We start from the raw sequence: 15,102 nt of genomic DNA on the forward strand, positions 1-15,102 counted from the left end.
AGTCCTGGACCTCTCCTCCCCGGGCAGTGGAGGAAGCACTTACCTCCCGGGAGTCTGAAGCCTCCACTCTCAGTACTTCTGGCAGTTGAGCCACAGAGGCAGCCCTTATAGTGGGCTTTTGGGGAAGTGGGAAGAAGCCAGGATGATTGCCCCAAGCTTGGGGGAGTGGTGGGGGGTGGACAGTGGAGCTGATAAGAAGTTTACTTAATACCCCACCCCTAGGCCCCACTCTCTGCTGGGACTTCAGGGACCTGCCTCCTGCCGTAGGTAGGTGCCCGAACACCCTAGTATGCCTGAGAAAGCCCCAGATGACTCCTCTCCAGGCATATTTGGTATTAGTGCCACTAAAGGGTCCAAGCGTGAACAACACTCTTTAGCCCAGGAGCAGCCTTCCTCTGGCCAATATTCCAGCAAATGAAGTGGAGGATCCCAGGGAGCTGGGAGACCACAGGGGAGGAGGTGGGAGATGAAGGGGAGCCTCAGCCCTCCTGGGCTCTTATCTAGATCAGATACTTTACATGCATCCCATCCCTGGATCCTCACTTGCCTAACCTGAGTCCCATGAGAATGTATGACTAGCCCTGCTTCAGACATGTAAACAGTGAGATCCATGAGACTTCCCTGGTGGTCCAGTGGGTAAGAGTCCGTGTTCCTAGTGCAGGGGGCCCGGGTTCAATCCCTGGTCGGGGAACTACATCCCGCATGCATGCCACCACTAAAGAGGTATGCATGCCACATCTAAAAGGCCCATATGCCACAGCTAAAGATCCCATATGCCGCAATAAAGATCTCACATGCTGCAACTAAGGCCTGAGACAGCCTAAGTAAATAAATAAATAAATAAAATCTTTTTTAAGAAGAGAGACATTCAGGGAAGGAAAGTGACTTGCCAAGGTTATCCAGGAAGTGGGGGAACTGGAATTTCTAAGTCTTTGGGGTTCCAAAACACCCTCTCTCTCGCCGCTACCCTCCCTCCTTCACACTCCTCTTCCCTCCCACTCCTCTTCTCCCTCTCTATCTCATTCTCACCTTTAATATTTGAAAAATGTATGCTCTTTCCTTTATGCTCTGGCCCTAGATCTAGTTGCTCAACCTTTGCACTCTTACTATTTGGAGTCAAATCATTCTTTGTTGGGGGTTGGGGGAGGGGGCTGTCCTGTGCCTTGTAGACGCTTCAGGGGCATCTCTGGGTCTCTACCCACTAGATGTCAATCATGCCTCCTCCCATCATGTCACTCAGAAATATCTCCACACATTTTCAAATGTCCTCTGGAAAGCCAAATCGCCCCTGTTGAGGATCACTGATCTAGCACATGCCATTCTGTCCAGTCTTGCAGCATATCTTCTGGTAAGAAGGCAGCAGCTTGAATGGAAACCTTTACCCAGAATCATTCAGACGCTCTGTGGGCCACCTTCTCCCCCACCCCGACTCCCCATCTCCCACCAGCTCTCTGTCACCACCAAGGTCGGGACTAAGGGAAAGCGAGTAAGGCACTCACCTCACTTGCAACATGTAAGGGGACACTAAAGAATTCAGTAGTCAAGATAAATACATGTTGAATGCAATCTTTCTTAAAATTTAGTCCTATGGGCAATTAATCTATGACAAAGGAGGCAAGGATATACAATGGAGAAAAGGCAGCCTCTTCAATAAGTGGTGCTGGGAAAACTGGACAGCTATATGGAAAAGAATGAAATTAGAATACTCTTTAACACCATACACAAAAAAAAAAAACTCCAAATGGATTAAAGACCTAAATGTAAGGCCAGACACTATAAAACTCCTAGAGGCTAACGTAGGAAGAACACTCTTCAACGTAAATAACAGCAAGATCTTTTTTGATCTATCCCCTAGAGTAATGGAAATAACAACAAAAATAAAAAGTGGGACCTAATGAAACTTCAAAGCTTCTGCACAGCAAAGGAAACTATAAGTAAGACGAAAAGACAACCCTCAGAATGGGAGAAAATATTTGCAAATGAATCAACAGACAAAGGATTAATCTCCAAAATATATAAACAGTCATCCAGCTCAATATCGAAAACACAAACAACCCAATCACAAAATGGGCAGAAGACCTAAATAGGCATTTCTCCAAAGAAGACATATGGATGGCCAAGAGGAACTTGAAAAGCTGCTCAACATCACTAATTATTAGAGAAATGCAAATCAAAAGGACAATGAGGTATCACCTCACACCAGTTAGAATGGGCATCATTAGAAAATCTACAAACAGTAAATGCTGGAGAGGGTGTGGAGAAAAGGGAACGCTCTTATACTGTTGGTGGGAATGTTAGTGGATACAGCCACTGTGGAGAACAGTATGGCAGTTCCTTGCAAATCTAAATATAGAGTTACCATATGACCCGGCAATCCCACTGCTGGGCATATAGCCAGAGAACATCATAATTCAAATAGACACATGCACTCCAATGTTCATTGCAGCACTGTTTACAATAGCCAGGACATGGAAGCAACCTAAATGTCCATCAACAGATGAATGGATAAAGAAGATGTGGTACATATATACACTGGAATATTACTCAGCTATAAAAAGGAATGAAACTGGGACATTTGTAAAGACATGGAAGGACCTAGAGACTGTCATACAGTGTGAAGTGAGTCAGAAAGAGAAAGACAAATATCGTATATTAACACATCTATGCAGACTATAGAAAAATGGTACAAATCAACCGCTTTGCAAGGCAGAAACAGAGACACAGGTGTAGAGAACAAACATATGGACACCAAGTGGGGAAAGTGGGGAGGGTTGGAGGGCAATGAATTGGGAGATTGGGATACCAAATAGTAGACTCTAAATATATGCAGTTTATTGTCTGCTAACTGTATCTCAATAAAAGTTCTTTAAAAAAAAAGAATTCCATAGTCAAGATAAATACATATTGAATGCAATCTTTCTTAAAACTTAGTACTGTAATGAGCACATAGTCAGAATATTAAGCAGTCAAGTTCCAGCCACATTCAGTGAAATCCAAGGAGAGGCCAGCAAGTGCTGAGCCTTCATTTTGCCAGACTTCACTGCCAAGAGCTGGTGGCCCTGTCAGCGAGGGTCACTCCACTCTGTGATAGCCTAGCTGGGCAGTGCATATTTGGTCCTTGGAGTACAACCCAGCCCTCCATGCTCAGGGCATCAGGGACAGCTCACCCAGAGGGTGAAAAGGCCAGGCTTCCTTCCCCTTCTCTGCTCTCCCAGGGGACCGACAAATGGAGAAATAACTGAGAGGTCACTTCTGGGCCTGATTGCAGAGTAACGGTCTTGGCCATTATCTCCCTGGCCCAACGGACCCAATCCTCAGCTTATCTACCTGACGTCGGGGTCGGGGGTTGGCCAATTCCAGAGCCCCAAAACCTGGCCCCCAGATTTCAAGCTGCAGATTTCCTTAGTGGGGGAGGGGGGGAGGGCTAGCCCCCTCTCTGTTATTCTCTCCAGTCCTGGGGACCAGGCCGGGGCGTCAATTCACTTACTGGTTGGGATGACCAACATCGTTGGCTCATCTCGTGACCCAGCACCACGATAAGCTTTACAAGCATTGTTTCACTCCAACGTCCCTGTTTTACACATTAGAAATCGGCATCTCAGAGACCTTCAAGAAGTTGCCCAAGATCACACAGCACGTCACTGACAAGCCTAACCCCAGATCTCCCGGCTGCTTACCCACCCCACACCTGCCTTCCCTCTGCCGACCCTCACTGGCCTCCCACCTATCGGGTCTGCCTCTCCCCCGTCTCGCCCCTGGGCAAAGACATCCCAGTGACTTCAGGGCCCTCCTCCATCACCACGTGGTGCCTGTTTGATTTAAAACTGGAAAGAACTTTGGCAGGGGGATGAGGGTGCCACCCCACGCAGCATGTGAAATCTTAGTTCCCTGACCAGGATCAAACCTGCACCCTCTGCAGTGGAAGCACGAAGTCTTAACCACGAAACTGCCGAGGAAGTCCGGAAACAACAATTCTGAGGGTCCACCACCGTCCAAACACGGCTTCATCAAGGCTTTGACATCCATCATCCTCTTACTTAATCTTTACAATCATCCGACAAATTAGACACTGCCACCCTAGTCTGCAGGTGTACCACAAAAGCTCAGAGAGGCGAAATCACTTGCCCAGCTTCATACAGCTAGTTAGAAGCGGCATGTGGGACCCTAGTCTGTCTGACTCCCACAGTCTTGCTTTCTGTGATTCATCTAAATGTGTTCCTCCTTGCCTCGCCAGTGGTGCCCACCTTTTCAGCAGCCATGAATCTCCAGCTCTCGGGCTGACTGTTTGCATCTATATTCACAGGGGTTTCAAAGTCTGCCTCTTGTCTCAAGTTTCCCTGCAGCCCCACGTTGTGCAGAGGGCAGTGTAGTGTGGTGCATTGACAGAATGGAATCACTACTCCAGCATCAGCCCCTCTGGGTCTCAGTTTTCCCATCTGTAAACTGAGGCTAATGACAGGACCTACCTCTAATGCGACCAGCTCCAGTAAAGCTCTCAGAACAGTACTGGCTCGTGGGGTTGGGGGTAGCCCTTGTCAGGAACCTGGGACTGAACTGTGACCCTCCTCAGCACATAAGAACTGAGAGTGGGTTGATCTCCCTCGCTCTGTAATGCACGATGACATAAGGAACTGTAGGGGTTCCATTGTAAAGACATGAGCGGCATTTTCCAGAGCTTAATTAGCATCATATTGGACAGGAAAAATTACACTCAAGCCCATATTTTGTGATATAAGGCCAATCCTCTTATTTTATTTGAAGTTTTTCTTGAGAATATTTAATGTGCATCTTGTAACATGCACTGTAGCGTGGATTGCTCAGGGAATTGTCACAGAAGGAATGCAGCCACATAACCAAGCCCAAGGTCAAGATGCAGAATGTTACCAGGACCCCAAACTCTTCCTCCATGCCTCCTTCTAGACATTCATCCCTCAGAGGGGATCCCTCAGCTTGTGGACTGGAAGTCACACTATTGCCAGAAACGCATCACCAATAGAAGAGATTTTTGAGGAACAAGCACGAAGTCTCTTGAGACACAGCCTGGCACCTATTCAATGCTTAGTAAATGAGTGATTTTTCAAAAGAGGGGATACAGGTGTACGTATAGTGACTTACTTTGCTGTACAGCAACAACTAACGCAACACTGTAAAGCAACTATACTCTAAGACAAATAGATAAATAAATAAATAATAAATAATAGGTTTGTTTCTCTTTATTATTAATACTGGAATAAAGAGAAGCAATGCCTCCCTGCCGAGAATACAAAGCCCATGAGGGCAAGAAGTGAAAGTTCTCCTCCAGCTGTGCTCTCCACAGCACCCAGCACAGGACTGAGCCCATAAGAGGGGGTCAGAGTTCCACCATCATTGAAATCAAGAGAACAGCACTTACAACGGACCTCAGTTTGATTTCTATCTTCTTTCAACTCACTCTGCAACCTTGAGCAAGTAGGCTTTCCTATCTGGGCCACATTCAAAAAGTCAAGGTTCTTCATATGCCTCTAAGACACTGAGGCCATCTGTACTTTCATGACTTTCAGATGTCTGGGAGGAAAGGGGCTTCAGAGCATTGGCACCTTACTTTCTGCTGGCCTCCTTGCAGAGAGAGGGTTCAGAATGCCTCCCTTCCCGCCTCCGATGGGGACTCCCTCGTCTGCAGCTGGGTTGGGGTCCTATGCCCCAAGATGAACCCAAGGGTAGAGGAATCTCTCCTGCCTCCCCCCTAGTCTCTGTCCCCTTACGATCACGTCCTGGAAGCAGCCAGCACTTCCAGCCACAAAATCCTCATGGTTGACAGAACATGCTGCGGCAACCCTTGCATCACAGCACGGGTCACCTGTAGATGTTCAGCCTTGGACCAAAAGCAGGTCATAACTTCTCTGAACCTGGTTCTGTACAATGCCATAATAACTGCTGATCACACAAGGCCATCTTTGTGAGGGGCCTGCCACAGCGGGGGGGGGGGGGTGTCGTGGGTGCTCAATAAGCAGTAACAATTAGGGGGTGCTTTTGTGCTTACATTACAAACATCTGTGTGCTCCCAAACAGTAGGGAGCTGTGTCTTGTCGTATTCCCAGACCTTACATAGAGTTGGACATATCGCATTCTGTCTTATATTGAGATTCCCCAGAAACAGACCCTGAGACAAGCATTGCAGGACAAGTAGTTTATTTGGGTGGTCCTAGGACACTAGTAGGGAAGAGGAGAGTTCATACGGGGGAAGAGAAGGCAGACAATACAATGGGTATTATAAAGCCAGCTACCTGGGTGAATAAATGGAAGCTGATCCCACTAGGAAACCCTGGGCAGCAGTGCCCAATACCTGCCCCAGAATGATTCCACTTGAGGAGCAAACACCTGGGGTCCTCATACGCCCACTCCTGAGAGTTGTGGACTCTTCCCAGGGACATGTTAATATCCTGGCACATTAAGGCAACCACAGTTTCTGGGAGGGGGAGAAAAGGCCCTCAGACATGGAGGTGCAAATACGGTACATCGACAGCCCACCTTGAAAGACTGGAGAGAGATGGCTGGTGTCCTGGCAGCACTGCAATTCATGAGCCCAGTAATTGGATGTCCTATAAAAAGAGCCACCTGAGCCCGTTGCTTCTCCCACAAGGCCCCACAGACCCCACCCCATGCTCCATCCTCCCTGAGAGTGATAACTTCTGGCTCTGTTTACGAAAGACAGTAGGGTGGGGAGGGGTGGTTCTTATACAGCAGAAAGCTCATGGTGGGGCTAAGCAGAGTAGATGAATGATTGGAGGAAAAAGAGATCAGTTTGAGGAAAACCATTTTATTGCTGGGGGCCTGAGGGGAGGGGGCTGCCCAGGAGGATCCAGCTCAGTAGGAACAGACGAACGGGAGGCTCAGGCCCCAGTGAGCTCAACGCCAGTGGCCTCCTGTGAAGACACAACCCATTGGGGTCTCAGCCTTTCGTTCCCCTGACTCAGCCCCAGGAGGGCCTTCCCCTCTCCCCACCACACACCTCCTTTGGAAGGTCTGGCTCCTCCTAGCCCCTCCTCCCTCCCAGGCCTTGCCATCATTCACCCCCACGCCCACCACCTCACCTCGAGTGCACAGAGTCACACATCCACCAGCTCTGCACCAGGGCTGGCTGGCAGCCCAGTAGGCAAAATTCCAGGGAGTGTGGTCAAGCCAGTGAAAGCATGTGCAGTGACCCTAGAGGACGCTGGAGGGAAAGAGGTGGGCTGGGCCATGGGACAAAGAGAAGGCAGCTAGGCACACCTGGGTTCATCCCTGCCTCCTGCTGCCTGCCAGGCATTGGCCCTTAAAGGACTGCTGGGCCAGGATGAACACTGCCCTGGTCACCCGAAATGTAGACCCACAGTGATTGTAACCATTGCATTCTATGCATCCCAGGGACACACTCATCCTTCTGGCTCTAACAAGTGGTAGGAATGGAGCTGCAACCCCATCCTACAGATGAGAAACCTGCATCATGGTCTTGTCCGAGTCACATAGACAGCCACGGACTGAGCGGAACTTGTACCCAAACATCCTGGTTCTAAATGCTTGGCTGTTCCCGATGCTGAGGCAGCCCCCTTGGTGTCTTGCCCAGGTGTCCATCTGTCCCCAATTCTTCAGGGGATTGTAGAGGAGAAACACAGACAAATCTGTAGCAGGTTGAGCACGGGCTGGGATCAGGAGGCACTCCCCACCGAGAGCTGGGACCCCTCTTAGCCAGCCGGTGACCTGGCCTCTGATCCAGACTTGGCCCTGGTTGATCCCTCTGACTAAGCACGGGATCTGGTAATTCAGGCCAAAGTTGTGGATGGAGATGAATCTGCCCCGGTAGCACACCTGGCAAGTATACTGCAGAGCAGAATGAAAGAGGAAGAATGGAGTGCCCATCCTACAGAACTCACATCCCCTTAGTCCTGGCTGTCTAAGTCTCCAAACTCACCCCCCACCCTCCACCCCCACAGACACTTGAAGGCTGGAGATTAAGATGCAAATTCTGTGTCTGCACGACCCTCACCTCTTACCCCCAACATCTCTGTGGGCCTCAGCCTCTGCTAACACCCCCAGGGTCCTCAGTAAGGAAAATGATCAGTGACCCTGAGGCTGGAGACACCTGCTCCCCATCCCCACCCCGGGCCTCAGCCTCAGCCACTGGCCACTCACCTGAGCATGAATGAAAGTCGTGAGGCTCCTCACCAGGAGGAAGCGGCAGGTCTTGCATCCAGGGATGCCCTCCAGTTTTACTGTGTCCTCATCCTTAGGACACTGAAGGTTCTCCTTGTCCACCTCATGCAAGGTGGAGATGGACTCAACAGCCCCCTCTTCCCTGGGGGCATCTTCACTTTCACAGCCCCCCTTTTCCTCTTTCTCTAGCAGCACCTGCTCCTCCACTTTCTGACATCACGCCAACCTGAGGCAGGGTGTCAGCTCCCAAGGGGCTCTCAGTGTTGGCCATTTCAGTCCCTGGCAAGAAGAAAGGCCAAATGCCCCTCCTTCACATCTTCCCCTGTTCCTCCCCAGCACCACGGACAATTCCCACCTGGCCCCAGGCATTCGGGAGCTGAGCCAGGGAAACAGAGGAACCTGGAAAGGAGTCCACCCACCCCACCCCCAGACTCAAGAACCCAATCTCCCAGATGAGGTCCTGGTGGTTAAGGGCATGAACTTAGAGTCAGGCACTTGTGGGTTTGTACCGGTTCCATCATCTACCAGCTTTACTTCTTCGTTTGCGATATGGGTATATCACAGCACATTCCTCATGGGGATGTTATGAGGATTAAAAGAGAGAATGCATAGAAAACGCTTAGCACGGCTCACTCAGTGAGCTCAAAGTAAAGGAAGTGACCATTGTGACCATCATCTGCATCTTGCAGAAAGACAACATTGAGAATGGCCCAGTAGAACCAAGACTGCAGACATGCAGATGCTCTGAGGAGTCCCTTCAACTCCAGCTCTAGAGTCGCTGCTCCTTTACATGCAGAGGCCCTGAAAGAGGGGATGGCCGCGGAGGAAGGTGGCTATGTGACTCTGATTCCACAAATTATAGAAAGGAGTCAAGTAGAGAAAGAAAGGCTGAAGGCCAAGGAGACTTACTCAGATGAAAAGCTGAAACCATCCCAAATAGAAGAGCCAGAAGTAGGGGAAATTTCATCTTGGCTTTGTCCTGCAATGGAGAACACATTTGGAAACACACACACACGAGCCACACAATGAGGGGAACTTGAGAGGAAGGTGGAGAAAGTGAAAGCATGAATAGAAGTCAAGATGGGACAGAAAAGCTAGTGCCCAGCCCAACCCCTGATGCCCCAGGACACTAGGACCTCTTTCTGGACAGAGTGAAGCAGACCCTGATGGGTAGCCAAAGCTGACTTTCCTGTGGGCTTGGACGGGAAGAAGGGAGGATTACTTTTTCTTCTTTGTACTTAATGGGCTCCTTAGAGCCTATGAAACAAAAGAGGATCAAGACAAAGTGCTTGTTGGCCTTCTTAGAAACACTCAGCCCTTGGAAAGCATGTCCCCTCTTCACAGCTCAAAAAGCCACACACACACTCACATCCTCCACCCTCTGTTTTCCCCAGCCAAGGAGAGCTTTCACAGACCTCAAAAGGAATGGGACAGGCTGAGGTTGAGAAGTCCTGCCCCTGCTGACAACTGAGAGCCACACAGAGTTCCAGCTAGCCCTCCAGAACCTCTCAGCCTGAGTCAGGCACCTCCCAGGAGACTGAACATTTACTTGGGACCAGCTCCACTGCAACAGGGAAGGCACTCACCAGCCCAGAGGTCTTCCTGGGTCCTGAGGCACACACCAAGCTTCTTCCTCCTTCACTCCGTTTCACAGTGTTTTATATACAAGCCTTGGAGAAAGTTCCCCAGAGGAAGGAGTGTTGGACCCCCAGCCTGAGGGAGATGGGAGGTCTGATAAGAACACTTTCTTCATCCCTGAGGAGCCCACTCATTCTCTCCTGACACCCCTTTCAGTGATCTAGGGGCCACTCTGGGCTTGTTCTGGGCCAGTGTTTCTCATCCTGGGCTGCACTTCAGAATCTTCTAGGGAGCTTTTCCAAAATACATAGCTCTCCTGCTTTACTGGTGGGGATGTGACCACCACAGATATTTTGGAAACACATCTGTCAATATCAATTAAAATTAAAAGTGCACAGATCAGGACTTCCCTGGCAGTCCAGTGGTTAAGACTCCAGGCTTCCACTGCAGGGGGTGAGGGCTCCATCCCTGTTTGGGGAACTAAGAGTCCACATGCCGCAGGGTGCAGCCAAAAAAAAAAAAAAAGTACACAGATCATTTGATCCATTTGCGTTTTTGGACATTACCCTTTGGAAGTAAAAGCACCTATAGATAAGAACACTTTTACAGGACTTCCCTGATGGTGCAGTGGTTAAGAATCTGCCTGCCAATGCAGGGCACACATGTATGAGCCCTGGTCTGGGAAGATCCCACATGCCATGGAGCAACTAAGCCCATGCGTCACAACTACTGAGCCTGCACACTGCAACTACTGAAGCCCACATGCCTAGAGCTTATGCTCCACAACAAGAGAAGCCGCTGCACTGAAAAGCCCATACACTGCAATGAAAAGTAGCCCCCACTTGACACAACTAGAGAAAGCCTATGTGCAGTAACAAAAACCCAACACAGCCACACACAAAAAAAGAACACTTTTACAAAGCTGTGTATTGCTTTACCGTTTACAGAAATCAAAGCAACCCATATCCACCAATGGAGCATTGAGTAAAATGTGTCTCATCGATTCTACAGAATATAATGTGACTTATTTGTTTGTTTAAATTTATTTTTGTATTTTTTTACATGTATTTATTTATTTATTGGCTACATTGGGTCTTCATTGCTGTGCATGGGCTTTCTCTAGTTGTGGCCAGTGGGGGCCACTCTTCGTTGAAGTGCGCGGGCTTCTCAGTGAAGTGGCTTCTCTTGTTGTGGAGCACAGGCCCTAGAGTGCACAAGCTTCAGTAGTTGCGGCACGTGGGCTCAGTAGTTGTGGCACACGGGCTTCATTGCTCTGCAACATGTGGGATCTTCCCGGACCAGGGATCGAACCTGTGTCCCCTGCATTGGAAGGCAGATTCTTAACCACTGTGCCACCAGGGAAGTCCTTGTTTGTTTGTTTTTTGGCCATGCTGCGCAGCTTGCAGGATCTTAGTTTCCTGACCAGGGATCGAACCCAGACCCCAGCAGTGGAAACACCGAGTCCTAACCACTGAACCTCCAGGGAATCCCCCAGAATATCATGTGACTCTTAAAAGAAGATTTGGACCTCTATTTGTAAACCTGAAGAGATGTGTATGCTGTATTGTGAAGTGAAAAGAGAAAAGAAAAGAAAAATGCAGAGAAAAACATGTAGTTTGAGAATACTTTTACAACGAAAAAAACCGTACGCAAGTACCTATCTGTGAGTTTCCTTTATGCAACCACAGACCGTAGAGCTGGTGTGTTAAACAGGATTCACATCAGCCTGTTGAACTTGGTGACCTCCAAAAGCAGAGGGAAGAGAGGGAAGAAAGGGAAGGGAGATGGTTGTTTTCCTTCTTTTTATAGCTGTGCATGCTTCAGTGGTTATGATAAGTGTGTATTCACTCTGAAATTTTGCAATAGGGCTTATTAAAGATTTTAAAAATACACAAACCCCTAAGACTTCCCTGTTGGTGCAGTGGTTGAGACTCCGCACTCCCAATGCAGGGGGCCCAGTTTCGATCCCTGGTCAGGGAACTAGATCCCACATGCATGCTGCAACTAAGAGTTCACATGCCACAACTAGGGAGCTGGTGAGCCTAGCTGAGAAGCCTGCCTCCTGCAAGTAAGGAGCCCGCCTGCTGCAACTAAGACCTGGCGCGACCAAATAAATAAAAAGTAAAAATATACAAACCCCACCTTAGCAAATTTTGATTGGCTAATAGATCTAGAGGGCAGATGTATGCCTCTTTAAAAAGCTTCCCAGCTGACTCTGATGGAAAATGTATCTGAGAATCATTGTCCTGCAGATGTCTGAGCACAGGAAAAGCTCACATCTGCCTAACCCCACTTTCCTTCAAAACTTAACCACTCAGTTGGCCAGTGTACGAGCCTTCATTACGGTGACATTTACTGCACATTTTAAACAGCTGTGCATCGCATCTATTACCTCATGTACAACAACTTAGTGTGCTCGGTGGGTGACATCTCCGTTGTCCAGGTGAGGCAACCAAGGCTCGGTGTGGCTCCTGACCCACCACCTGTACCCCCTCCCCACAGTGGATCAACTTCCCCTATACACCCTCTTGTAACTCCATGAAGGTTTGTCCTTCAGAGTGCTTGCTGGAGTCAGTCATTTTCTCTTTTTTATGAGATTATCTTATTAATGGGTCAGCATCTATCTCCCTCCCTAGACTACAAGCTCCAGGATAGCAGAGACCATGTCCGTTTACTCACCTTTGCAGCTTTGGTGCCCCGTACAGTGCCTGCACATAGTAGGTCCTCAATAAACATTGTTCAATGAGTGGTTAAGCAAACTTCTCAGGTAAACAACAGGGTTGGGATTCAAATCCAATTCTCTCTGGCACCAAATTTCTCCTCCCTTCCACCTGCCTGTTGTGTGTCAAAAACTAGGCCGTCTAGGTGGAGACAAAATCAGAGCAAAGTAATAATCCTTGCCCTCAATTTGCTTACAACCTAACTGGTAACAGAAGATATATTCTGGTAAAGCAAGAGCAGATGGGTTAAGACCCAAGCTAAGAGGCATTGTCTGCTGATTCAGAAGAAATTCCACAGTGGAAGAGGGTGGGGAAGTCTCCAGGAAAACAAGGAGGTGAGTCTCATCTGGATGGATTGGTGGCAGGTAGAAGGGAAGGAAACAGGTGGTCCAGGTAGAAAGAAGGGCATGAACAAGGTGTGCAGGTGGGGTCACCTTGGCACATGTGCAGGACAGGGCCCTTTCCTTCAAAAAGTCAATATTGCACACATTGGAAGAGGGTGGGAAAAACAGGGACCAAGACGTCCCATCTTGAGCCAAGGATGGAGATATCCTTCTCCTGTACCCACTGACTTAAGAAGACAGACGTAGGAATAACGGGATGACTCAACCAGAGCCAAGAGAGGAGTTCTGAGCTATGTCCCTTCCCTTCTGGCCAGGCCACTTTGCATGCATATGGAGAGAGCTATTACAGTCAAACAAGAACAGGATGGAGCTGACTTGTAGAGCCCAGTTGGTGGCTTGGCACCCGCTTTTTCTGGCCGCATCACGTGGCTTGCAGGATCTTAGTTCCCCAACCAGGGATCAAACCCACACCCCCTGCAGTGGAAGCACAGATTCTTAACCACTAGACCACCAGGGAAGTGCCAGGAAGTTCTCCTTTAGGTCACACAACCCACAGTCTGAAATCCATAGCTTAGTGACCATGGAAATTCTATTTCCTCAACATCCAGTGGAGGTAAAGAGCAGTGGCTGAGTGTCGGTTCTGGAGTCAGACAGTCCAAGTTTGAAGTGAGACTCTACCACTTAATAGCTGTGTGATCCTGGAGAAGTTTCCTAAACTCTCTGTACCTCATTATCGTTGTTCAGAAAATGGGGATAAGAACATCTGCCTCGCTGGAAATAAATGAGATTGTGCACGTGTAGCAGACACACGGTAAGCTGCCCCGTCCCTTCCCTGCCTTCTGGTTTCTGGGATTCCACTTCCTACGGATCTTGGTTGAGGGCAGGCATCTTATTATTGAAGACAAATGTGACAAATAGATTCCCAGCCTCCTTCATAGCTAAGGCATGAGACTAGTTTCCATCAAATAGAAGCATCCATTCAAGACTTCGAATAGAGCTAGACCCCCAAAACGTGGGGGCCACGAAGCCCTCTCTCCGGTGGTAATAATGATGAGATTGAGTTTCTGGGGCTGCAGTGGCCATAGGGCTAGAGGATGGCCCTACGGTCCAAGCCCTATAGCATCCTGGGTGCCAGCCACAGGGTCTGAATCTCAGCAGCAGCAGTGGGGTCTTCCCCAGACCGTCTCCGTGGCCTGATTTTGGCCCCATGTCTGCTCCTTTAAGCCCTTCCTGCAAATGTATGATCTACCCCATTTCCTTTTAACGAATTCATTTTTCTCTCAGATCAGCCAGGGAGAGTTTCTTTGGCCTGACGCTGAGAGTCCTGACCGATACAGCAGTGAGCACAGAAACGTGTTCAGTTATTGCTCAACAAATGACAGCTACTCATACAAGTGACTGAGGTCTTTGGGGCTGACCCACATTAACCAAGTACTCAAGAGACCGATGTCTACATTTGGTACCAATGACATAATTTAGGTTGACCTACATCCACAAGGAGCCCCCTTAGGGCCCTTTGATCAGTATGTTCTCTCCCTGCATCCCAAGCTACAGTGTGCTCAGTATACCTTGATTTTGAATGGAAGCAGAGAGGCAGAGGTCTTGGGACCCAGTGCCTTTGAGCCTCAGGGCTTCCTTCTTCCCCCAAGAAGTTCTGGATCAACATTGCAAGATTCTGAGTCTTAGGAATCCCCCTCTTTCGCCTCAAAGTTTCCACAGAGCTTGGATGACCCTAAACAAACTCAGTCATCCATTTCCCTATCAGCACTCCCGTAGGGGATCCCACCCCTGCATTTCATCTTTCCTGATCTCATTCTCAGGGACTCACCCCAACTCTAGGCTCATGGGGAAGCTTGTTGTAGCCCCGGTACAGCCAGTCCAGGGGCAAACCCGGCACTGAGGGGTCTGCCTTGCCACAAATGTGCACATGTGTCTACAGGGCACCAAGCAGAGGTCACCTTGGCCTTGATGGCCAATACCAAGGGCAGCACTGCTTTACGTCCCTCCCATGACCCACACAGAGCAGCTTGAAGGCAGAAGGCTCTGCAGCTCCAAATACCCAGCCCACACTGTTCAGCCCTCATCTCTACCTGCACCCTGCCCACACCCTGCCGAGGGTGTATCAACCTAGAAACAATGAATGGATTCAAGGGGCCGTGAACTCTGCCATCATTGACAACATATGGTGTGATGTTCCTAGGGTGAGGATCCAAACCATCCATGAGATTGTTTTATGTCCTCCCAAGAGGCAAAGGAACTTCTAACTGTATTGGATGATTTGTTCTCAACTT

General features: G+C 49.0%; 1 protein-coding gene across 1 annotated transcript; it reads right to left on the reverse strand.

The window, feature by feature from the left end:
- Positions 1–6,843: 6,843 nt before the first annotated feature.
- PRG2 (proteoglycan 2, pro eosinophil major basic protein) lies at positions 6,844–9,136 on the reverse strand. The gene is given in 6 exon segments (XM_057727102.1): positions 6,844–6,902; positions 7,071–7,182; positions 7,456–7,836; positions 8,149–8,383; positions 8,385–8,448; positions 9,079–9,136. Coding segments are annotated over 6 exon segments (909 nt in total).
- Between the last annotated feature and the right edge of the window lie 5,966 nt (positions 9,137–15,102).

This window comes from Hippopotamus amphibius, chromosome 3, assembly GCF_030028045.1.
Source record: "Hippopotamus amphibius kiboko isolate mHipAmp2 chromosome 3, mHipAmp2.hap2, whole genome shotgun sequence".
Classification (NCBI taxonomy): domain Eukaryota; kingdom Metazoa; phylum Chordata; class Mammalia; order Artiodactyla; family Hippopotamidae; genus Hippopotamus; species Hippopotamus amphibius.